This window comes from Desmodus rotundus, chromosome 3 (assembly GCF_022682495.2).
Source record: "Desmodus rotundus isolate HL8 chromosome 3, HLdesRot8A.1, whole genome shotgun sequence".
Lineage (NCBI taxonomy): Eukaryota > Metazoa > Chordata > Mammalia > Chiroptera > Phyllostomidae > Desmodus > Desmodus rotundus.
This window is the reverse complement of record NC_071389.1, coordinates 16,094,908-16,120,527: the sequence shown is the minus strand read 5'-3', so window position 1 is coordinate 16,120,527 and position 25,620 is coordinate 16,094,908. Positions and strand designations below refer to the sequence as shown.

General features: G+C 44.1%; 1 protein-coding gene and 1 non-coding gene across 4 annotated transcripts; both read right to left on the bottom strand.

Moving 5' to 3' along the window:
- Nucleotides 1–624: 624 nt before the first annotated feature.
- On the bottom strand, nucleotides 625–25,620 carry DHDDS (dehydrodolichyl diphosphate synthase subunit). 3 transcript variants are annotated; one of them, XM_024554415.4, is made up of 9 exons: nucleotides 25,511–25,620; nucleotides 24,928–25,024; nucleotides 22,947–23,063; nucleotides 19,829–19,971; nucleotides 17,417–17,533; nucleotides 16,538–16,639; nucleotides 9,458–9,572; nucleotides 5,087–5,194; nucleotides 625–2,006 (listed from the first exon to the last, which is right to left on the bottom strand). In XM_024554415.4, exons 2-9 carry the CDS (start codon nucleotides 24,988–24,990, stop codon nucleotides 1,767–1,769), a joined length of 1,005 nt encoding a protein of 334 aa, XP_024410183.1. In that variant the 5' UTR covers nucleotides 24,991–25,024; nucleotides 25,511–25,620; the 3' UTR covers nucleotides 625–1,766. The 3 variants fall into 3 exon arrangements, with proteins under 3 accessions (XP_024410183.1, XP_024410184.1, XP_045046643.1); XM_024554416.4 differs by having other exon boundaries at nucleotides 625–2,003; XM_045190708.3 differs by having other exon boundaries at nucleotides 25,529–25,604.
- LOC112299715 (small nucleolar RNA SNORA21) lies at nucleotides 21,733–21,868 on the bottom strand. The gene has a single exon (XR_002974304.1). It is a non-coding gene; the product is annotated as a small nucleolar RNA SNORA21 (small nucleolar RNA).

Here is a 25,620-nt window from a genome sequence, read left to right as displayed (position 1 = left end):
CTTCTTTTCACCTCTACAGTGCTCCTGGGGCAGCCCCTCCCCAACACACCCTGCGCACCTTCCCGAGAATACACGTCCTCAGGCCAAAGAGAGATACCAGCCCCCTTAACTCCTTTGCTCTACCCCAATCATATCAAGGGAAACCCAGAAGGGAGACAAGACTCGGTCATACTCACAGAGCAGATTCCGTTTGCTGCCTCCGGCCCCTCATTGCCTTCTTAATTGTAGGGCTGTGCATTATGGTCTCATAATTCATGCCTCCCTAATTAAGGCTGTCAACAACTCCATTGTAAAGCTGGAAAATGTACAGCACCTGCTCTCTGGGAACTCTGTGCCAGGTGTGTAGGGGGGGACTTGCCAAAGGGTGCATTGATCTCCTGCTCAATCGCAGTGTCTGGCATTTAAGCCTGATTTTCTTGTGCCAGGTAACTAGCTAGGCACAGGAAGGTGGGGAGGAGACTAGAGCATACTCTTAGCTCTGCTTGCAAGACCCCACGCCTCCCTTAGAGGGAGGTGCTGGGGAGTTTTCAGAAAGTAAAATGGAAAAACTAGAGTAGCCATTGGCTGGTATTACTGGCTGGTGTTTGCTGCTCTGGGACACCTGAAGCAGAGTTGCTCAGGCCGATAGCTCTTTAAAGGCACTAACCCTCTCAGCAGCTCTGCAGTGAGGCCTGGCAGGGAGAGGTAAGGGGAAGGACACAGCCCTTGACTGGACCCTCTTCTTCCTGTGGGGCAGCCCTGGCCCTCACAAGCTGACACTCTGATGTGCTGGGAATAAATTGTCCCAGGGCCTACTTAACGGGGCCAGGCCAAAACGCTGGGAGAAGCCTCAGAGACTGAGGAGGTGGGAGGCAGAGTATGAGATGGTGAGGGCAGGAGGCAGCCAGTTGGAAAGTGCTTCTTTCTGTGTTCTTGGTCTTGATGTGTTCCAGGGAAAGAGGCATGTGCTGGACTAGATTCACCAGGGCCTATAGGCCCTCCTGTTACCCTGGAGCCAGAGGGGGCCTGTCTCACTGGGGAGTGGAGCCTGGCCCCATGCCCTGCAAGAGGAGGATGAAAGCTTGTGTGGGCTGAGTCGACAATATGTAATTGGATTGTAATCACCCGCCTGGCTTCTGCACCACTGGGGGCGCTGAGCCTTTCAGTGAGCAATCAGCACTGCATGGTGGGAGGGGGTAGAGATTCAATAGCAAATCCCAGGTGGAGAGCTGAGGGGGGAGGATCAGCAGATGGGCAAATTTTCTTTCTGTCTCTCCCTCTCCTTCCTTGCCCAAATGACGCTGGCTGCCTATTAGCTATTTACCAGCAGCTCTGAGGTGGAGCCAAATCTTTTGTGAAAGTCACATGGAAGGCTAAGATGGATGGGTAAAGGGTGAGGGTTTTGAGGAGACTTCTTCCCCACAACTGTGTTGAAGGATGTGCTGGTGGAAAAAACAAAAGTGCATCTGGAAGCACAGGGAGAGATGGCAAAGGTGAAAGGAGAGGCAGCAGAAGAACTAGGGCTCCCTGCTCTCCAAACCTATTGGTGACCAGAGCTGTGTTTAGTGTACTTGTGGGAGACTTTCAACCTCAACCTTACCAAGGGACCACTGTTCCAGGCAAACCAAAGGTATCTGTGGCCAGCATAAACTGGCCTCTGGGACTCTCCCCCCGCAAGCAAAGGGAACACGATTCATTATCAGGAGAGAGGTACCCTTCAAGAAAAGAATGGGGAGTGGGGCCCTAGAGGCAGAGGGCAGGGCAAAGCAGCAGGAGGTCAGCTTCACTCAGGCTGATGCAGTGCCCGGACGTGCCAGCCAGTCAGCCCGCTTAAGTTCCAAGGCCTGCAGGAAGCCTTGGACTCTCTCTTCCCGTCTGGCTGAGAGTTTGTGCAAGCGTGTCCGTCGGAGCTGGGCGTCCCCACTGGCCTGGAGCCCCTCTTGCAACAGCTGCTCTGTCACTGCAGCCTGGTCCCTCTCCAGCTGCTGCCTCTTCCGTTCCTCTGCATACAAGTCTCGGGCCTTCTGCTAAAGAGAAGTGGGGATTGGAAGAGATCACTGGGTGTGATTGGAACTGGGATGGAGGAGGTAGGGGGTGGGGTACAAGGCAGGCCAAGTTAAGTGGAACAGTAGGGAGTTTGTACCAGATTTAGGAAGGTTTGGTGCCTATGTTGTAAAGGGAAGGCAGTGGAAGTTTTGGGTCTATCTTGGTTTGTCTTGTGTGGAAGCATCTGTCTTTCTTGAAATCCTCAGGTTTGCACTTTAGAAGGGAACCAGCGGGTATGAATCTGACTTCTGGTTCCTTTAACTAGCTTTATGGCTTTGGGTAAATCCTCTCCTAACCTCATTTCTTCATCTGCAAAGTGGGGGTTGTACCTACTTTGAAGAGTAGTTTTAAGGATTAGAGATAATACTGTATATGTAAAACCCTCTTTAGCATATTAGCAGACTCTCAAACAGAGACAGCAATTTTACAAGTTATTACTGTCTATTTTGTGCTGCAAGGAAGGTTCTATTTCCTGCCTGGGGCACATCCGTGGCATCATTTCCTTTGGTTTTCCAGGTCACCCTAAGGGTGCCATCCTCCCAACTCTTTAAGATATTTTTCAGAGTTGGGCTCCAGACTTGCTTCCCTTATGGGGACCAGCCTGATGCTTCCAGCAAATGGCCCTTCTGTGAACACTGTAAGAAGCAGGTTCAGCACTCTTAAGCCACTTTACTACTTTCTGCCTAATAGGCTAGGTATTAATGTCCCTAGTCCTAAATTCACCTTTTCAGTTAGAAAATAAGCCCTTGAAGGCTCCAATGAACCCCCTGGAACTAGGAGGTCCTGGAACTAGCTACCTGGATGCCAGGTAGGTGATCATACTCCCTGGCAGTACTTCTTATATACCCTGTGTGTGTCTCCAAACAAATCATAAACTCCTACAGGGCAGAGACTGTGGCTTCTTCTCTGGCACTTGGGGTGCCCTGTACATGTGAACCACTCAATTGACTGACCATGTGATCCCAGGAGGGCAGAGAGGATGCTTGTGGGGAGAGGAAAATCCCTTTGGAGCAGAACCAAGGCCCTGTTCTTCCTCAATGATGCACCCTGCTCCTGCCACTCTCACTGGCCGCAAAGCCACTGCACCAGAGCTGCTCCTGCCAAACCCACTCCATGTGTGAGAAACTGCTTTGCTGCCAACTTGGCATCCTATACCTTGATGACCCGTACCACACAATTCCACCTTACATTACAGTATTTGTGTACATGTCTCTGTCCTACTCAGCCTGCAAACACCTGGATGGCTCTGTTTATCCTTGAAGGAAAACCTTCCAAGTGCACAAGCACTTGACCCTTGCATCGGAGCTGGGAAGGTACTTCCTGTAGGAGATAGACATGGAGGCTGAGAATAAGAAATTGATTTGCTAAGGCCCCTCAGCAATAAAGACTCACTGCATAGATGAAAATTCTGGAATATTCCCCTTCTAGGCATTCAAGGGTACTCTTCTGCTATGATAATGAGCTCACATATGGGGCTATGAAGACTTAAATGGGCTTAAGAAGTTGCCTTGGTCAGGAGGAACCCTGGGTCCTATGTACAGAACCTTACTGGGGGATATGGAGATGCTCAGGATACAGTCAAAGCAACTCCCATGTTTAAAGGCTGATTAAGACACAGCTCTCTATACAAAGTCCCATAATATAAGGTAGAATGTGGTAAGGGTCATCATGGAGGCAAGAGAAATAGCCATGCAGCCCAGAGGAGAGAAAAATATGGCTATGAGGGTCAAGGAGCAGTGAAACCTCATGGACAGGCAAGACTTGAGCTGGGCTTTCACCAATGGGGAGAAATTGGATAAAGGTGCGGTGTATAGAAACAGGGAGAATATCAGGTAGTGGGAATAATGGGGCAGACACATGAAATTGATTGAGAGCTTGATCAGGCCAGTGTGAATCCTCCAGGAGAATGAGGGGTCCAGAAGTTCCTGTCCAAAGAACTCTGACCTCTCTAACCCTAATTCTCTTTATTCTTTTTCTTTTTTTAATAAGAGTTTATTTGAGCCAAACTGATGACATATGCTGGGAGCAGGATCTCAAATGCTTCAGTCCAAGCCTAATTCTTAATTTGCACAATGGGGATAACATATCCACCTCAATGGGTTCGCTATTCTTCTATCAGCACCGCTTGTGGGTGTGGCTAAATAGGCTGTATTCTGGCCAGACAGAAAGGATGGGGCCACATAGGGGGGAATACAGAGCTAGTTAAAGTCACTCCATGAAGCTAAGGCATCTTCCAGAAGTGCCAGGCAAGAAGGCCACAGTCAAGGCAGAGTCTGGCCCCCATTTGACAGGAATTGGCAACCCACTGTTAGGATGATGGAGTGAGGGGAGATCCTAAAGGCCATCTGCTCTAGCTTCCTCACTTTAGACAAGCACACTTGAGGCTGAGGCAGGAGGCAGGAAGGGACCTGGCCTAGGTCACACAGTGGGTTGAAGTTCCCTTGGCGTCTCCACTAAGGTGGCTTCCTGAGAAGGGTTAAATAAGAAAACTTACTTGAAAACACTGAAGTCTTTTAGCAGACCCTCAATATAAGCTGCCGCCGTCACACACACGCCATCATTATTATGAGTCCTAATCAGATGCAGGTGGCTCTGCCTCCTAGTGAAACCCACTTTAAGATCTGGTGATCAATGTTAACACCTTCAGAGAATAATGGCCAATCTCTCTGAGAATCCTTTCCTGAATTTCCGTAGGAAAAAGATGAAAGACTTGTAACTTGAATCTCAGTTCTATCTCTTACTAGTTGTGTCCTTAATTAAATAATTTTTTTCATTCGCACAAGTGGGGCTAATAATACCTACCTTATTGGGTTCTTGGGAACATTAAATGAGAGAGTGCATATAAAATATTCACAGTGCCTGATACATGACATGGTAAATAGTACAGTGACAGCTACTATTATTATTAACATGAACATTAGCAAGTGTCTGGTATATATGTAGCAGGTGGTCAATCAATGCTTACCTTTTCTTCCATCCCGTCCAGTCAGGCCAGCCCTGAAGCATGCTATGGTTCATCTAGACCACACCTGATGAATGTTATGGTTCACTTGGAACTAACCTGAAGCATGTTATAGTTCATCTGGAACTGCAGGATGGCTTCACAGAGGTTCCAAAACATGTATTCTGGCCACAGAATGGGCTGGAACACCAGGCAGGAGTGGGAGGTCTGGGAAAGGGGAGGAGGAAGAGACTTTAGTTTAGTAACATGTTGCTGGACACATCCCTGGGCAGGGTTCCAAAGAAGGAGCAGGCTGAGCAGGCCCCAGAAGCCCGAAGATGAGACTGTACAGGCATCCTGAGCTGTAGCTGCTGTCACTGGCCCTGATTCACTCACTAATATGGGGAGGGGTCTCCGGAGGGAGTTAGATCACTTGCCTGTAGCAAGGCAAAACTAAAACAAGACTAGACCAACATTTGCACCAGGATTTTTCTAAGAGCCAAATTTAGGGCTATGAAATAACATCTGGATTATGTTATTGGCTCTTGGCCCTTAGAGGTCATCTGGGAGACACACTGTCTGATAAAAGTCAGCAATGAACCAATGGTAGCTGCCATTGTTATTTTTAAGTAGCAGAATGTCCCGCGGTGGTTAAGAGCATGGGCTCTGGGGCCAGACTGCCTGGCTTTGAATTCCGGCTCCCCCATTTACCATCCATTTGACTTGAGGCAAGTTACTTAATCTCTTTGGGCCTCAGTTTCCTCAACCGTAACACTGGGAAATAAAAATACCTAGTTTTAAAGTACTATGAAAATTAAAATAGTTAATGTACATAAAGCAGTCAGAGCACAGAGCTGGGTGAACTTTAATAATAACCACTTGTGGGCTCTCTTTGAAGCATACCCACACCCTTCTTCCCTCTTAGGCGTGCATCTTTAGTTTTCTCCTGAACTCTAAGGGTCCCCATGAGACTTGCAGCCAGGGGAGCAACGGGCAGAAGCAGCTTGCCCTGGGCTTATCCCCTGAACTGTCTCCAAGGCCTCCTTTACTTTGACTTTCCAGTGAGCTAACAGCAACCCTACTGTGGCTCACTTCTATCCTAAAACATTTCCAGGGAGGCAAAGCAGAGCACTGCCTACGCTCTCCCCTGTGGCTGCTTCTACCCTCAACTCTTCCTTTGTTTCACTGTCCCCAGCTTTAATAAACATAATTTCAATATAAAAAAATAATAATAGCCACTGATATGAGATTCCTTTGGAACATTCCTTTCTTTAAATTTTTTAAAAAATATACTTTATTGATTATGCTATTACAGTTGTCCCATTTCTCCCCTTTATTCCCCTCCACCCTGCACACCCCCTCCCGCTCGCATTTCCCCCCTTTAGTTCATGTCCATGGGTCATGCATATAAGTTCTTTGGCTTCTACATTTCCTATACTATTCTTAACCTCCCCCTGTCTATTTTCTACCTACCATTTATGCTACTTACTCTCTGTACCTTTCCCCCCTCTCTCCCCCTCCCACTCCTCTGTTGATAACCCTCCATGTGATCTCCATTTCTGTGGTTCTGTTCCTGTTCTTGTTGTTTGCTTAGTATGCTTTGTTTTAGATGTGGTTGTTAATAACTGTGAGTTCACTGTCATTTTACTGTTCCTATTTTTTATTTTCTTTTTCTTAGATAAATCCCTTTAACATTTCATATAATAAGGGCTTGGTGATGATGAACTCCTTTAACTTGACCTTATCTGATAAGCATTTTATCTGCTCTTCCATTCTAAATGATAGCTTTGTTGGATAGAGTCATCTTGGATGTAGGTAGGTCCTTGCCTTCCATGACTTCAAAAACTTCTTTCCAGCCCCTTCTTGCCTGCAAGGTTTCTTTTGAGAAATCAGCTGACAGTCTTATGGGAACTCCTCTGTAGGTAACTGTCTCCTTTTCTCTTGCTGCTTTTAAGATTCTCTCCTTGTCTTTAATCTTGGGTAATGTAATTATGATGTGCCTTGGTGTGTTCCTCCTTGGGTCCAGCTTCTTTGGGACTCTCTGAGCTTCCTGGACTTTGTGGAAGTCTATTTCCTTTGCCAGATTGGGGAAGTTCTCCTTTATTATTTGTTCAAATAAGTTTTGAATTTGTTGCTCTTCCTCTTCTTCTGGCACCCCTATAATTTGGATGTTGGAACATTTAAAGATATCCTGGAGGTTCCTAGGCCTCTCCCCATTTTTTTTGAATTGTTGTTTTTTCCTTCTTTTCTGGTTGAATGTTTCTTTCTCCCTTCTGGTCCACAGCATTGATCTGAGTCCCAGTTTCCTTCTCATCACTATTGGTTCCCTGTACATTTTCCTTTATTTCACTTGGCATAGCCCTCTTTTTTCATCTAATTTGCAACCAAATTCAACCAATTCTGTGAGCACCCTGATAGGTTGGCTATCTCTTAGTGGCTTAGTTGTATTTTTTCTGGAGCTCTGATCTGTTCTTTCATTTGGGCCTTTTTGTCTTGGCACACCTGTTATGTAGTAAGGGGTGGAGCCTTAAGTGTCCACCAGGGCGGGCAACCCACGTCAAGGTGTTGTGACACTGTATGTGGGGGAGGGGTCCGAGAGGGAACAATGGTGCTTGCTCTGCTCTCTGCCGGATTTCAGTCACTTCCCCCACTACCCACAAGCAAAGTGGACCCTTCTGGTGCTGATTCCCGAGTGAGTGGGCTTGTGCACACTCTAGGCCCCTGTGGATCTCTCCAATGAACTCTCCTATGAGGCTGGAAGTTTCTCCCGCTGCCGCCTCACCCCCCACAGGTGTTTTCAATCAGTGGTTTTTGAGGCTTTATTTCCCCGAGCTGGAACTCTGGGTTGTGCGGTCTGTCTTGCTCCCCAGTAGTTCCTCCCGGTTTATCCGCACTCGAATGTGGGACCGCCCGCTGCACCAGCTGCTGCCTGGCTGCAAGTCCTCTGGGCCCAGCTGCCCGTCTCCCCCGCTCCTACTGGTCTGGATGAATGTTCTTTAACTCCTTGGTTGTCAGACTTCCATACAGTTTGATTTTCTGTCAGTTCTGGTTGTTTTTTGTTTTTAAATTGTTGTCTTTCTTTTGGTTGTATGAGGAGGCACAGTGAGTCTACCTATGCCTCCATCTTGGCTGGCTCTTTGGAACATTCTTGACAGCCACTGCTGGATACCTTTAAGGGCAAGGGAGGAATTCAGTGCCTCAGGGAGGATAAGTCTTGTTGGATAGCTTGTCATGCTAAAGCAATGTCACCTTCCCTGGAATTTCTACCATGGTCTCAGGTCTTTTCTCTGGAAAAATTTTGTTTCTTCCTCGAAGTGACATTCTTTTGAATGAAGGCTAGCTTAGAGCTGCCTGTTATCTGTTGCCAAGGTTTTAATGACTTGTTCACTTTGACTCTGCAAATAAAGTATACATTTTAAGATAGTAGGGATTATTTCTGACTCAGTCATTACAATGTTCCCGGGACAAAGGAGGAACGCAATATATTTTCCCAAGGGAAAAAAACAGTCACCGTGCTTCCCTTTTCCAGACTACTATCATTCACTCATTTCTTACAGACGTGAGTCCCAGACTCCTTGCCATCCAGGTTGGCCTCTTCTGTTAAGTCCTCTAGTTTACCATGTAGTAGTCTCTTAACACTCGGTGCCCAGGAGTAAACTTTCCAGACATGGCATGACCAGCAGAGTCGGCCACAGAACCGTAAGACTGACATTATACTTCTTTCAATATAGCCAAATACTGAAAGTATCTTCACTAGCTAAATCTTGTTAGTTCACTTTCAAGATTATGGCCCATTAACATTTCTAGAATTTTATGATGTGAATTGCTTCCAAGTTGAGTCTTTCCCTCCAACCTCTCCTTGAACAAAGACTTGCCCCCGTCGTGTGTACCCAGGGGCCAAGTTAACAGGTGATAGAGACTTTCAAGCAAAGACAAACTTATTTGACTACAAGCTTTTGGGGGAACCACTTACAATGGGGGAAGTGAGCTGAGAGACAATGGCCACTAAGAGTTTGCAGTGAGTTTATATCCCTTGTGGACTGTGCTTGCATCGATGCAACCCTTTATTCTGGAGGGCAGAAACTAGTAACTGCGAAGCAAGGTTCTAGCCAAGAGGGGTTGGGGTACCTGGCAGGTTACCAGAGCAGGAGATTACACTCAGGAACAAAAGTCAGAAGTCCAGTTCCTTGAACAATCTTGGCACAGGTGAACTTTTCATCACAGATGGATAGCCTTGATTTTTTATCCTCTAGGAACTTTAGAGAGCAAGAACCACACAGGTTCACATAACCAGGGAGTGATGAGATAGGTATAGCAAATGTTACCAGGCACAGCCTAGAGACATTTCTCTAGATTTGCAGTCCCTTCCCCCACAAGGTTCTCTAGTGCCAGCATAACTGGGAGTGAGGATGAGCCCCTCTGATCCATTCTGTGGGTGCAATAGCAGTTTTCAGCTGACACGGAACAGAACAGTGGTTCAAAACTACTTACTTGCCAGAGCAGGAAGTCGCTGAGTCTCACTTCTCCAGAAGTCCGTATCAAGATGTCTGGATTAGGAGAGTGGTAGGTATAGAGGCACTTATCAAGCAGAGACTCAGAGACATCACTAAGGTGAGTGGGGAAGAGACAAAGATAAAAGCACACATCTCTTTGTAGATTATTCCTTCCATAAGGCTTCCCAGATTATAGAATACCATGAAATATGTTAGAAAACACTACCTGGTGCACAAAAGGCCCTCAAAAAATGCCTGATAAAGTAATTAATGTTTTTAATCCTCTCCACTACATAAGCTATTTCTGTCCTCATTTTATAGACAAGGAAACTGAGGCTCAGAGAAGATGATTAGTTGGCCAAAAGTCTAAATAGCCTCAAGCCTAAAACCAGATAGACCCACGAGAATGTGTTGTCCTTCACTTAAAACGTCATTTTTAAAAATGCGTATACCTTATGACCCTGCAATTTGATGAAATACTATGCAACTGTTTTTAATAGAGAAGTCGAAATGTACTGATTAGAAAGATGTCTAAATCTAATATTAAATGAAAAAAGCAAGTTTCAGGAAAATTACAGCATGGAAAATACACACTCAAATACTCACGCATGTGAATATATGTATATACAAACAAAGAAAAAAGTCTAGAAAGGCACATACCATACTATCAACAGTAATTACCTCTGGAAAGTTGGATAAGTAAGAAAGGAAAGATATCTCTTTACTTTATGTACCTTTGTTGTTACTTGAATTTATTATGAAGAACATTTTTTAAAACCTTAAATTTAGGTCATATGGACCTTGAAACACTGCAAAAAATCCACATTACTTAGGATTTGAAAAATAAAACAAAACAGAACAGCAAAATGACCAGGCCTCTTGTGTTTAATTAGAGCTACTTTCCCAGACACTTACAAGGAAAATGGAATAAAGGAGAATGGGGACTAGCACCATTTATCTTAAGTAAAATTTTGTGTCCCTGGAAAGAGAATATTTGCAAGCCTGGTGTCTATTGGCTCCAAGAACACTGTTTACCTTCTCTTCCAAGTACCTAGAGGCATAATTTGAAATCTCCAAGACTTGCATCTTATGAAGGCAAAATTTGCATCTCTAGAAGATAAAATTTCTTGGTAGAAACGTTGCTCTGGGAATATAGCAGAGATCTAGGCTGAGTGTTCAAAACAAGATTCTATACTTATTAGCTGTGTGCCTTTGGTTAAGTTACTCCATCTCTCTGTCATTTTTCTGTGCAAACCACACAGGGAGCTTTATTTTCTGTACCATCACATGGGAGACAATATTCACTTATGACTGGGCAATCAGAAGGGCTCTGGTTCAGATTTCCCTGATAATCTGACAGTCTGTCTTGGCAGCATGGTCTTAATTCTCTAATTAAGAAATGTGAAACTGTCCTGGCTGGTGTGGCTCAGTGGATTGACTGCCAGCCTGCAAACCAAAGGGTCGCCAGTTCAATTCCCAGTCAGGGCACACGCCTGGGTTACGGGCCAGGTCCCCAGTTGGGGGTGTGCAAAAGGCAACCGATTGATGTATCTCTCACATATTGATGTTTCTCTCCTTCTTTTTCCCCTCCCTTCCACTCTTTCTAAAAATAAATAAAATCTTAAAGAAAAAAAAAGAAATGTGAGGATAATTTCTCAGCTCTCTTACCTTTGAAATGGGTACAATTATTCTATCTATTTATAGGTTATTGTGAGGGTCAAATCAATTAAGTTACAGATTTGAGTAACCTTGGGAACTATAAAGTGCTATATAAAGAAAGAATAAACATTATTTCCAGTCCCACCACTTTGCTGTGTGACTCTGGATCCCCATTGAACTTCTCTGAGTTTCAAATGTGCCAGGCAGTAAGCAGAATTCTTATCGAAACAATGGTAACTCTTAAGTAGGGGAAAGATAAAACTGATGAAATGAAAACAGGACATCTGCGCTCTGGCCAACAAAAATCCACCCCTATACGGCCTCAGCTGTCTGCATAAGGACTTTTAAGAAATAATTTATATTAAATAAAAGTAAAATACCAACTTCACCTATAAAATTAGAATAGTTTATATTTTAAAAAATCTTGGCAAGAATAAGGTAAAATAAACACATCTAGACCCAGATCTTGAGGAAACAATCCAAAAGGTAGACAAGAGTTAAGTTCACAGATTTAATTTTAGCATTATTTATAATAATGAAAAATTGGGAACAACCTGTACAACCAACAGATAGGTGAATGCTTAATAAATTAAAGATATAATCCCTCTCTTAAAAATTATGACAAATATAACAGAAGAAATCACATTGTGAACAGTTTATAACCTGAATCATGCTTGTCAACTTAATGTTGTAATATAAACGCTTTCCATGTCCTATGTATTTTTTTTTTAATATTTTGTTTATTTTTAGAGAGAGGGAAAGGAAGGGAGAAAGAGAGGGAGAGAAACATCAATGTGAGAGAAACATCTCGAGGTTGCCTCTCACCCCAACCACAGACCAAACCCACAACCTAGGCCTGTGCCCTGACTGGGAATTGAACCAGCGGCCCTTTGGTTCTCAGATGTGCGTTCACTGCACTGAGCTAAATCAGCCAGGTGTTATCACAGTTTTTTAAAGTAGAACATCTTCTGGAAGAATATGAGCACATGTAATCATCAAGATAATGGCTCTTCCCTAATAAATAATGTGTTTCAGGAAATGCCCAATCTAAAATAAAATCAGTTTAAAACCTATAACGGAAATATGACAACAGCCTCTGGAAGGGAGGCCTGGTAGCAGTGAATATTAACAAGACGGCGAATAGCCTAGCATCAGGAAAAAGGAAGAATTAAATGTGTTAGTGTGTTCCCAGTACTATTTCGGAAAGGTAGACTTTCTAGAAGGTACAAAGATACATGGAAATGTGCCCTGTGATAACAACACAGTACATTCCCTAGCATTTCATTTATAAAGAAGATGGTGAAAAACAGGCTTTGGAGGTAAACAGACCTGAGGCAGAGTCCAGGCTGTTCCGTGCTGTTACTAGCATACATTGTTACTGTGGGTAGGTCAACTAACCTTATTAAAACATTAGTTAACTGATCTTATAAAATGGAGCAAATAATAGTCACTACCTTATATGAAAATTAAATGAGAATATGTGTGACAAACACTTAGCCTAGTGCCTGCCTCATAATAAGATCTAAAAAATATTAATAACTTTTATTTTTATACTGTTTCTGTTCATTTCAACCATCCTATATGGCACTCAGTATACCATAGTGAGTAAGAGAGCAAGGTTCTGGAGCCAGGTTGAAATCCTGGCCCCAAGCTTTGCCAACTATGTGAACTTGAATAAGTTACTTAACTTCCCTGTGTCTCAACATTCTCATCTTTAAAATGGGGATAAAAACAGTCTAATTCATAGCCTCTAAGGAGTGATTGAAATAATAACATATGTGGAGTACTTGGCAGATGTCTGGCAAAGAGTAAATGTTAGCAATTATTAGTATTATTAACACTCTTATTTTAAGAGGAAGACAGATGTCTACAGGGGAGTCAAGTGACCTGCTCAAGATAACACAATGAAAAGGAGTTTATTAACTGTCCTATATATCAATACTAAGCCTAATCCCTTTCCTGTAATTCCAGACTCAAAAAAATGTACCTGGAAGAAAGAAACTTTCTTTTCTTCAGGATTTGGATGGTGGTAAAGAGAGAATACAAAAATCACAGCTATTGGAAGGGTAGAGCCTAATTGTAATCAAAGCATTGACTCTTTTAAATTGACTGTTATAAATGCAGATTTGTCTAAATTTGAATAATGTGAAGAGCACAGCCTCAGGACCTGAGTAACCCAGTCTGAGCAGAACACCAAGCTTCAGGAGCTTGCGGGTGGAGACATCAGCCTCCTTATGCTGGTGACCCAGCTCGGCCCAGCCCTGTCTACGTGACTAACCCCACATAGGCAAGTTATTAAACCATGTAGGGCAGAGAAAATGGATCTGGGGAAACAGGCTGGACAAGGCGCAGAAAGATAAAGGTCTGTGCTCTCCTCTCAGGAGCCTGCCTATGCCTTTCTCTTCCCCCTCTTCTCCGCCCCCCACCCCAGGCGCATTACCTTTGCCCTTCTCTCTCCTCAACTCCAAGGGCCCTTCTTTTGCCTCTGTAACTTGTTTCCTGAGCCTACGCAGCCCAGCTGGGTCACTTCTACTACATTCGAAATAAACTTTTTGTTGTAATTTTTTTAAAAAAGATAAAAGTCAGTGGTTACTGGGATATGGTATGAGTATAAAGTATGCTGAACTAGGAGTCAGGGTCAGAGTTCTAGTCCTAGGCACGAATACACATTACATCTACTTGCTAAATAGTTTTCCTTCTAGCGTAAACATTTGTCCCTTACTATTTGTTTATATATCCCTTATTATTTTTAATATACAGTGGATGGATTCCACATATAAGTAGACCTGCACAGGTCAAGCCCATGTTGTGCAAGGGTCAACTGTATTTTCAGTCCATGGTTAGGAATCCAAGGCTGCAGAGTGCAGACTATATGTGTGGATTTCCAACTATGTGGGCGGTAGATACCCTTAACCCCCACATTGTTCGAGGACCAGCTGTATTATATCATTCGTACCAAAAGACTGTATGAAACATTAATTATAAAGCGCAATATTATAATGAACAATTATGAAATTACCCCAAGCCAAGAATCAGAAAAGTTACCAATAACTTTTTTCTACTTACACAGCCTTCATCTACTTACATTATTTCATCTTCCTGCCTGGTCCCCACCCTGCCAACTCACTCAGGATCTCAATTTTCTCCCCAGTAGTTAATTTTCCAATCCACATCCTAATTTGCCTCCTTACAGCATTTGACAGGGTTGTTCCCACCAGTGCCCAGGCCCCTTCTGACTCACAACAGCAAAGTTCCTGTTTTCTTGGCTTCTGTAATACTGATTGCTTCATTTTCTTCCTACCTTTCTGGTTGTTCGTTCTTTTTTCCTTAAGGCTCATTCTCCTCTACTCAGACAGCGAATCTTTAGAGTTTCGCAAGCCCTGGCTGGTGTGGCTCATGGCAGTGAGTGCTGGCCTGTGAACCAAAAGGTCGTTGGCTCAATTTCCAGTCAGGGCACAGGCCTGGGTTGAGGGCCAGTGCAAGAGGCAACCAATTGATGTTTCTCTCCCTCTTTCTCCTTCCCTTCCCCTCTCTCCGAAAATAAGTAAAACTTTAAAAAAAAAAGTTTCTCAGAACCCCATCCTAGGCCCTCTCTTCACCTCTCTGTGGACTCTCCTTGGCTTCCTCATGCCCTCTCTTTGCTTCAGTACCACCCACACAGATGATCTCCTCTCAACTGTCGACCTGACGTCTATGTTCAATATCCACGGCATATCCCACATCAAAGCCCTGACCTTCCTCAAACTGGATCCTTTCTCGAGGATCCACGGTGAAGGGCACCATCATCCACTGTTTTATAAGTCAAAACCCCTTAACGCATCCTTTTTCCTTGCCGCTCTCGGTGTAGTCTATTCGATCTATTCCACCACCGCCACAATCCAAGCTCCCTTCCAGGTATTTTGTACTTAAAGGATCACAAGCGCCTCCCACCAGTCTTTCTGCAACCAGCAAGCTGCTCGCACTATTGTCTCTTTCCCCAGCCACTGCTTATTCTTCCTTCTTAGCTCACTTATCATTTCCTTGGGGGTGCCCTCCCTACCACAGCTATTTCTTTTATTATAAATTCTTATACCATGCACCAATGTCCTTATAGAATTTATCACCACTATAATATTATGCTAATTTATATAATCTTGATTAATACCTATTTCCCTTACCAGAACTCCACAAGGGCAGGAAATGTATATTTTCATTCTTACCACGCTATCCTCCATGTATGGCAATATGCCTGGTCTTTAGCTGGCACTTAAAAGAGATTTGTTCAATGAATAAATAATTGACTGAATGAATGAATTATGTGACATAGAAAGATCACCTAGCTGTTGGAAAAGAAAGCGATTCATAAAATAGCCGTAAAAATTGTCTCCTTTCCTTCTTATCTAATTCCACTCTCACCAAGCAACTTCTTGGTTTTTGATTTCGTTTTCCAGGTAAATCACATTATACCTGAGAAGGGAATCACAAAAATTCCTGGCTCCTAAGATCCTATATAACAGAGGTAAAGGACAAGAACTCTGGAATTGGACAGCTTTGATATGAGTTCCAGCTCTGGCACTTACTAGCAGAATGACTTTGAGAAAGTACCTTCAATGCTGAGCTCAATGTTCTCATCTATGAAATGGAGAGGAGACTCTCACACTTAAGATTAATGACTTAATAAAATACAAACATAACAGATTGCCTGGGTTATTTTTTACTACTATTACTTTATTATTGCTCCCATTAGTTTACCGGCATTATTACCAAGGTTACAATAATAATAATATGACAGGAACTAACTAGATAGAAGGCTTCTAAAATCTCTCCCAGCTCCAATAATTAGGATTCCATTATGTTGCTAATGATGAACAATTTTCATTTTGAAAAATACCTGAATCTTACATAAAACTATAACATAGGAGACCTAAAGGACTATACCCCAAACAAACTCCATTCCTCAAAAATACTCTTTTTTAAAAAATATTTTATTTATTTATTTTTAGAGACGGGGAAGGGAGGGAGAAAGAGAGGGAGAGAAACATTGACTGGTTGCCTCTCAGACACACCCAACTAGGGACCTGGCTGACAACCCAGGCATGTGCCCTGACCAGGAATCAAACTGGTGACCTTTTGGTTTGCGGTAGGACGCCCAACACACTGAGTCACACCAGTCAGGGCCTGAAAAACATTCTTGAGCCTTTAGCTACCTGTTATGTCATTTTTCTGGCGCTGCTTCATGTACAAAGAACACAGAGAAATTCTAAAGAAGGTTATAATAAGCCAATCCTAAACTCTTAAATGTGGGGGACTCCCCGCCTCAAATTTTCCACATGCATGCCTGATGTGACTTCCCACCCAAGAACATGGCTTAGGAGAGATTTCATGGTTTGGTGCATGTCTGTTGTCCCTATCAGTTACCATGCTAAACAAGCAGGGGTACCTGGGATCCAGCAGGCCCTGCTCCACTCCCCAGGCCATCTCTCTCACGGCATTGCTGATCTCGTGACGAGACGTATATGCAAAGCAGACGTTTAGGAAACACCTGAGAAGGAAGAACAGAATTTACCAAAAAAGGACAGGGACTAAGGATTGGAACCGTTGATTCCAGAGCACCCCTTCCCTGGAAGAAAACACACAACAAATGTTAACCACGGACACCCTGAAAAGTCAGATTTTTGAATTTTTTACATTTTCCAAGTTTTCTTGGAATAACCATGTTACTAGTTTTGTAATAAGACAAGTACTAAATACCCTTATTACACTTCCAGCTCTCTCCCCTTCTACTACCAACCAACTTTCAGAGGAAAGGAATCCATTGTGATATTAGCACAAACAAAGGAGAACAGAAAGGAAATCTGATGCAAAATGAATCCATTGCCGAACATACACAGTATTCCAAAGCCACACAGAATGAAGTTTGGATTATTGAACTCTGTTCCCCTCTACATCTGCACCACATCCCAAGTTCATCCGACCCGTGGTTAAAGGAATGGGACAGAAAAAGAGTTTCTCGAAGGAACTGTCTTCAGAGGCAGGGGTAAGGCGTGTTGCATTCCAACCCTGTCCCTTGACGGGGGGTGGTGAGGTACATGAAATGAAGAAAGAAGATGAGAAACTACACATGTTGGGTATACACACAAATAACATGGTACTGCAGAACCATCTCTGGTCTGCCCTGAAGATGGAGGAGGAGGTCTCTAAGCATCCCAAACCGCCCCCTCATTGCCTCTGTACCAAATACAGACCAAGAATGTCTCCCTAAAGCTAGCGGGGAATCAAAGACTGATACAGGTCCCCAAGGGGAAATCTGAAAACTTACTGGTTGTAGTTCTTGGTGGCCTGCACAGCCTGTGCAATCAGCTCCTGGAGATCCAAGGGCAACAAATGCAGATCACCCAGGACCCGGATGCATACCCCGTGCTTCTGCAGTTTCTCCCTGATTGGAGAAAAGGAGGTACGGTTGGGACACAGCACCTGCTGAGCTGGAGAGAGCAGGGTGCTTAGATGATACTCAGTGACCAGTGTTTGAGTGCATTCCTGTGTCAGGCCCTGTTCTACCCGTATCATTTCTTTGCACCCCTCAACAATTCTGAAAGGAGTTCACCACATTCCCCACTCTACAGTGGGAAACTCAGGCTCAGATAGGCTAGTCAGGCAGGGGTTGTCCAAGATCAAACAGACATTAAGGGCTATGTCAAGACTGAAACCCAAGTCTGAGTTCAAAATCCAAACTCTACTACACATGATACCACCTCATATGCTCTTGTCGCCAAGTTGCATCTTACATATTCTGTGCTGTGTTTGTCCCATTGACAGCATGTGAATAAGAATACCTAGATTCAGGTCCTGATGCCACCACTTACTGGCTGACCTTGCATAACCACAGCCTCCCTGAGCCCAAGTTTCCCTAACACTGTAGACTAGGGTAACCACCCCTGCCATACTTGCTGCACTGGCTTGTACTGAATGAGAAAAAGTAGGCAAATGTGCCTATTCTCAGCCATCAGGTGCATGACTTGAGTGAGGTCTATAGAGTAGAAATGGCTTCAAAAGTCCTAGTGAGGAGCCTGGAGCCCTGGGTTCCCATCTAGCTCTGCCACTAGCTTGCTGTGTGACCATGGGTGAGCCTTTCTCTTTTCCCTAGGGTTTAGCTTCCCAACTGATGAAAGTGAACTAGGCCAGTGGTTCTCCAACCTTCTTTTAGACAAAGTACTTTCTTCAAATCATCATAAACAGAAGCCCAATATATAAAATAAATAAATGCAAACCAGCACCCTACACCTCATTTCCTCTGGGTTCTTTGTACCCCCAGCTCCTAGGACTCTGGGGTTCTATGGCACATTGTTGGAAGACCACCACCAGGGTTTCTTCTTGCTCTGTCTAGGACTTCATAACCTAAGGCTGTTTTTCTGTACTGCTGACTGATCGGAGCAAGCCCAGGAGCACCTCTACCGCCAGGCATCTCGATCTGTCAGGAACTGTCCCGCGGCCTCCTGTCTCTCAGGGTGCAGGCTAGCAGATAACAGCTCGGAGGCGGAGTCAGGAAGATCCTGTCTGTCTTGGCTCTGCCTGTCTGGTACAATAGCTATATGACTCCGGATACGTAACTAAACTTTTCCAGTTTTTTTTTTTGGTTTCTCCTCTCTGCAGTTGGGATGATAATATCTTTCTCACAGGATAATGTGAATATTAAATGAGCATACATGTTAGGTTCAGAGCCTGGCACAAACTACTTAAGTACTTTAAAAAGGTAAGATTAGTGTGAAGTACAGAAGAATTTGCACACATGGAAAATGCCCCCTTGCCTCCATCCCCAGACCCCTGAGTGTGAACTCTGAGCCACGGGGACTCTGCTGACCCAAGCACTGGGAGTGCTGTCTGTGGCCCAGAGCCTCGCCCTCCGAAAATGGACAGAGAAAGAAGCCTGGCGACCCTCCTCACCACACTGACCCACACAGACACAGAAAACACACAGTGTTCTTGGCCTAGTTCCACTGGAGCTCTAGGTTCTCTGTTCTCTCATCGTCCTGGTGTGGGGAGGAGCCGGGCAGAGAATTATTGTAATGAAGACTTTTGGGCAGTCTGGCTGGAGAGGGTTCCACACTTTAAGGCAAACAAACTCCATCATTTCTTCTGTGTCCCTTTCTGGCTCTACTCCCTAAGTTAAGCTCAGACTTAGTGACAGCTAACCGTGGTACTGACTCTTCTCCACAAAGGCCTCTTGTGCATCATCCCATCCCTTCCAAAAGAACGTGCAGGAGAATATAGTAACTTTTTAGGGATGACTGCACAGCAGAAAATGACTTTTTCAATGTTTCACTCTACTCTCCTGGCCGCAGTTTATTGGTCCTGGGGTGTAAATCTGATCTAAGGTGGGCTAATGCAAAGATTTAGTTCATTCTGGGCTGTTCTCATGAGGCAGGGAAAGCAGGCCTCCAGAGAGAAGGAAGTATAACGAGAGACTCTACCTAATGGATCTCAATCTTGGTTTCAGTTTTACTTGAGGTTTTTTGTACTTATCCTTGACTTCTGTGAAATACCTCTATATCCTCAAATAAATGCCCCCTTTGGAAACAACAACAACGACAAAGAAGCTAGCTTGTCGTATTTGCCACTGTAGAGATCTGACTAATATTAAAAGGGTGCAAAGTGCCTTAAAGAAGAGAGCTGAGGGTTAGGGTGAGGCCGAAGGTGCTGAAAGAACACGCTCTCCCCTCTGACAGCATCTTACTGTTCTTCCAGCAAGCGGCTGAATTTCTGCCGGGCCAAATCCATTAGCCCATCTACTTCACTCTTAGAGCGTTTGAAGTTCTCAATGCTGAACGCATACACCGTCACCTCTCGGATGCCCAGGTTCAAACACCAGTGCAGAGTCTGAGAAGGGAAAAAAACAAGGAGCTTGGGTACAACGAAGAGTGGGAAGGGAAATAAGAGATGCCTCGGCCCTGACTCAATGCTGGTTAAGCTAGAATACCACCAGTGCTTCTGTCAGAATAATGAACCAAATATGCACAGAACCACCACTTGAGAAACTGAAAAATGAGAACTGAAGGAGTACTGCTGTGCGGATGCCACTGTGATCCACCAGAAAGAACTCTTCACCGAGAGAGTACAAAACCAGGCTCTGGTCCTTGGCTCTGTCATGCACTTGTTATGAGATCACAGGCAAATCATTTAATCTCTCTAGGCCTAAGTCTCTTTATCGATAAAAAGAGATCACAATCCATCCCTCACGAAGTGGCTAAAGAACAATATATAAACACAAGGCATTATCACTCACAGCATAACTTTATTATTCTGGTAGACCGAGAGATTGATGGGTTATAAGAATCCAATCAGTAACTGCACAGCTGGGCAGCATTTGAGCCTGCAGAGGGTTTTCACACACGCTATTTCAATGGATTCTTCAAACAACTTCTCGAGACTGGCATTATTGTCCCATACCTACTTTATAATAAAACTGAGACTAAGAGAGTTAAAGAAACGTATCAAAAGTCTACAATGAATCCATCATATGAAGTTCCAGAATGACAAAAACTTATCTATAGCAATAGCCCTTCAGCTTCGTTTCTTCAGTTGTTTGAATGTCTTCTGCCCCTTACCTGTAACCCCCCAGGCTCCTGTCTTAACACTAAACCCTTCACAGACATACATACAAACCAATTCATTGCCACTTTAGGAAAACTACCAGTGACAACCTCACACTTGAATAGGCTCAAAGCTACAGACCTTACAGGGTATTGGCTGGCACACAAGAGTTGGAACCCACCACTGACCTCAGTCAAAACAGATGCCAATAACACAGCTTCAATTTAAATATATATATATTTTTTACTTACTTATTTATTTTTAGAGAGAGGGGGAAAGGAGGAAGAGAAACATCAATCAGTCGCCTCTCACACGCCCTCAACCAGGGACCTGGCCCACAACCCAGGCATGTGCCCTGACTGGGGATCAAACTGGCGACCCTTTGGTTCGCAGGCTGGTGCTCAATCCACTGAGCCACACCAGCCAGGGCCACACCTTCAAGTTTTTGAGTACTCTCTTTATGCCAGGTCCTGCGCCACATGCTTTTCATTGGGCCATCTTGTTTAATTCTCACATAATCTCCTGAGAGATTCTTGCTATCCCTCTTTTACAGATGAAGAAACTAGGGTAAGACAGAGGGAAGCTAAGTAACTGACTGCAGATCACAGATCCAGGAAGTGGCACAGCAGGGGTGCCCATGCGTTCTGAGTGACTCCAGAACTTAAGCTCCTCAGCACCAGGCAAAACTGCCTCTTAATTAGTCACAAAAGAGGAGCTGGGGCCAACAAATCTAAAGACCTCCACGTAGTATTAAAGAGAACCCTACAACCACCTGCTCAAGGTAAAAAAACATCACTACTCCAGCATCAGGCCATGCTCTCGTTCCAGAAACCTACAGACCACAGTTCTACTCTTCTTAAAGTTAGTTTCAGCCCTGGCCGGGTGGTCCCTTGGTTAGTGTCGTCCCGATACACCGAGGTGGTGGGCTGGATCTCCAGTCAGGGCACACGCAAGGGTCAACCAACGAGTGCATTAAGTGGAGCAACAAGCCGATGTCTGTCTGTCTCCCTCCAAAATAAATAAAAAAATTTTTAAAATTTTTTTTTCCCTTGTCACACCACCGATTGAAGCGAAACAACACGACATGCTGCCACTTCACCCAAAAGCGGTATTTTCACTTTGCCCTTTCTGGACGACTCAGTGGGTCATCAGCGAAAGGCCCAATGAGTGCTTTTCAAAGGGGTAAAATTTTAAAATAATAAATAGTTTTACAAAGATTGCCATAGGTATTCCATTCTTACTGTTAGACAATGTTTTCCAGCCTGCAGTATATATTAAAAACCATAAAATGTTGGGCTGCTCTGTCTGTGGAGTAACTCACTTTCTCACTGCTTCCGTAATAAACTCTTTCACTTTAACTCAAAAACAAAGCAAAAAAACCCTCATAAAATGTTCGTGACCTTTGCTCGGAGTGATGTCTCAGTCTGTCTGGCACTTATCCCAGTTTAAGCACCGAAAGACTCGTCGTGTCCTGACAAACCCTCAGACGCAGGCAAACTAGTAAGGGTAGTCACCTTACCTTCGCTCCAGAAATGTCGCTTCCTAGAATTTATAATGTCTAATAATAGTGGAGCAGCTAAACAAATTATGTCAAATCTTTATGATGATAAAATGTTCTACAGTCATTAAAACATACAGGCAGACAGACTATATATCAATCTAGAAAAATACTTGGCAAAATGTCAAGTAAAAATAGGTTATTGAAGCTGTAGATGTAATTTTGTAAATGTTAAATCATGTCAAAACATGTTACAAGGTTGGGATGGGGCACAGAAAAAATTTAACTGCTGACTGGTTAAAGGTTGGAAGAGGAGGCAATTTTGTTCTTATTTCTAATATTTTGCAATGAGTCATTGGATATTTAATTTTTATTAATGTTGATATAAGACCTATAGAGCTAGCAAGCAAGCAATAAAATAAACAGCAACAGCCCTGGTCAGGTGGCTCAGTTGGTTGATGCATTGTCCCGAACACCAAAAGTTTGCAAGTTTGATTCTCAGTCAAGGGCACATATGTAGGTTGTGGGTTCAGTCCCCGGTTGGGGTGTATACAGGAGGCAACTGATCAATGTTTCTCTCTCACATTGATATTTCTCTTTCTCCCTTCCTTGCTTTTTAAAAATCAATAAACATATCCTTGGGTGAGGATGAATTTTAACAAACAGCTATAAAAAACTCTCAAACCATAGCAAACTCAGGTTTTCTAGCTATACTCCAATTTTCCACGGACAGTTCACCTTGGGTTCTGCCATCCACACCCACCTCTGCCAGCTTGTTGAAGCCCTGTGAGTGGCCCTCCTGTCGCTCCACCTGGCACTTCTTAGCATAGCGACGGTTCCCATCCATTATAAATGCAATGTGTTTAGGTATGGGGCCTGCCTGTGAAATAAGAAGACAAATGATGAACACATCACATACTATCCAAAGATAAAGGGAGACATTACACCCCAAGCTGATAGGCCTGAGCTAAATGATAAAAGCCCCAAGGAAGGGAATTGGGTATTTTGTGCTTTTAGCTTTATAAATGAGTATCAAGTAACTTTATTTATTTTTATTTTTGTTTATTAAGCACTTTCTCATGCCAAACACTATTCTAGGTTTTTTATACCTCACCTTAGTATCATACAAATCTATAAAGCATATAGTGTTGTCTTCATTTTATAGGTGAAAAAACTGAGGCCAAGAGGAAAAGCGACTTGCACAAGTCGCAGAGCTAAGAGGCAAAGGGGGGATCTAAACTAAGGTCTGTGTGCGATCCGAGACCATCCTTTAACCGTACGTCATTAACCAGCACTTTGGTTCCATTAGTGTCCAACTGGAAGCCCAGGATGGAAACTGGTGTGTGGTGGGACGCAGAGGGCGTCCTCCACGTACAAGAGGCACCCACTCCTCAGCTCTACCCGGTTGCTCACACACAGAAGTGGGGCCCACAGTTGCTGGGTCTTGTAATTTTACAAGAGATGCCATATATCAGGATTTTTATAAAAATGTAAATGCCTGAAGCCATTCAAAGCAAACAAAAGACATTTTGGGGGCCAAACAAAACTTGTCATCTGGCTTAAAGCAGCCTTTAGTTGTCTACCGCCGCAACACTTCACTCTGTGGCCTACTTTCCTCACTGGAGGGGCTCTTCACAGACCGCTTCCCCCACTCCTGTCCACCATTCTCTACTTTTGTTTCCATGTGCAGACTTAAAAAAAAATTCCAAACCAGTCATGCAGCTTGTTCTTCGCAACACATGACTGCAGCGGTTGCCTGAGGAGCTATTTCCGTACCCTGGCCTGCATGAGGAACCTTGGCATTTGTGTGTTAGTGCGTGAGAGGGTATAAGGCTTACTGACTCATAAATGCACTGCTACCCACTACACGACGGTCTGTGGCTGGAAACCAAACCCAAGCCGACTGGCTTCAATCTCAAACCTATCACATGCTGAGGATATAACACTGCCGTGAATCTTAGAGAAAAAGCTGAGGGGAGATTTGGGAAAGCAAGGGAGAGTACAGAAAATGCAGTGACTGTAGTCTTCAAATGGCTAAAAGACCACCCCAGTAATAGTAGTAACTAAGACCTGACAGAGGAGGTCTTAATTCCCCCATTGCTTTCCCATCCCCCTCGTCTTCCCCCCAGGTGTGTTACCTTTATTCTTCTCTCTCCAAAGCTCCAAGGCCCCATCTTTTGCCTCTGTAACTTGTTTCCTGGGCCCATTTCTTCTCCGCTCACTTCTGCCTCTGTGACTTTCTAAATAAACTTTGTCTTATAGTTTGGGAAAGAAAAAACACACAACTCCTAGACACTGAGCTAAATGCTTTCTATGTATGTTTCTTTCAATCCTCAAAAAACTAGTCAAAGTCACATGGTTAATAAATGAGAGAACAGACTTCTGTTCATGTTTGTCTGTCCCCAAAGCCCAAACTTAGCCATTATGCTCTACCACATCGAAGAAAGATTAATTCATTTCTCTAACTCCAGAGGACAGCACTAGGAATAATACTTCAATGTTTCAGGGAAATAAATTTCAGTTCTCCATAAGGAAGACCTAGCAGTCTGTGTTGCTCAATGATATTAGGAGGTCCTGGCTTCCTGAAAACGTGAGAGTTGGGACAGTAGTCTGGCAGGAATATAAGACGTGAAGTTACCTTGTACTGCTAAATTCCACTCACCATGGTGGATTACTCAATTTGAATAGCAGGTTTTGATACAAGATTACCCAACTGACCAGGTCATCTGGTGCTGTGAGCTCACCTTTATGATGTTGGCACAGAACCGCTCCCACAGTGACAACTGTCCTTCCTTGATCCATGACATAGTTCTTGCCCGAGTGGAAGATAAGCTGATCAATCTTGGATAAGCAAGAAAGAGAATCAGAAGTCACCAAGGCTTTCAAACAGCCATGGCTGACTTGTAAGGGATTCACCTTAGCTATGGGGAGTAGACAGCATTAGAAATCAAAGACACTAGTCTAAACCTCCAATCTCCCACCACCCAGAGCTTATATATACGTCAATGGGACCTTTGGGGGTGAGGCCTTTCCCTGGTTCTCCTGGCTCGGTGGACCTTGCTCTTATCCCCTTTTCCTCGGTATCTGCACTGGCTTTTTCTGAACCTCTAAGTCTGCTTCTAGCCATCTCATAGTGCCTAGACCCCGATCCTTCCTTCTCCATCTTCCCCCAGGCCGTTTCCCATTCTCTGAGCTCCTAGTTATTAACTCCTTCAGTTGTCACCTCCGTTACCTCCTACCTCAGGGGTCTCCCATTTATTTATCTCCTCACTTGTCTGTCCCATTGTCCCCTCTGTCATTCCCATGGCTGCCTCCCCGTCCAGTCACCTCTCTCCTCTCGCTGACCGAGTGAACAGACAAGCTGCTCGCCTCCACCGGCTGCTTCCAACTGCTGCTTAGGACGGACACTTTCTCACAACGTGGCGCTGGGAGATCGC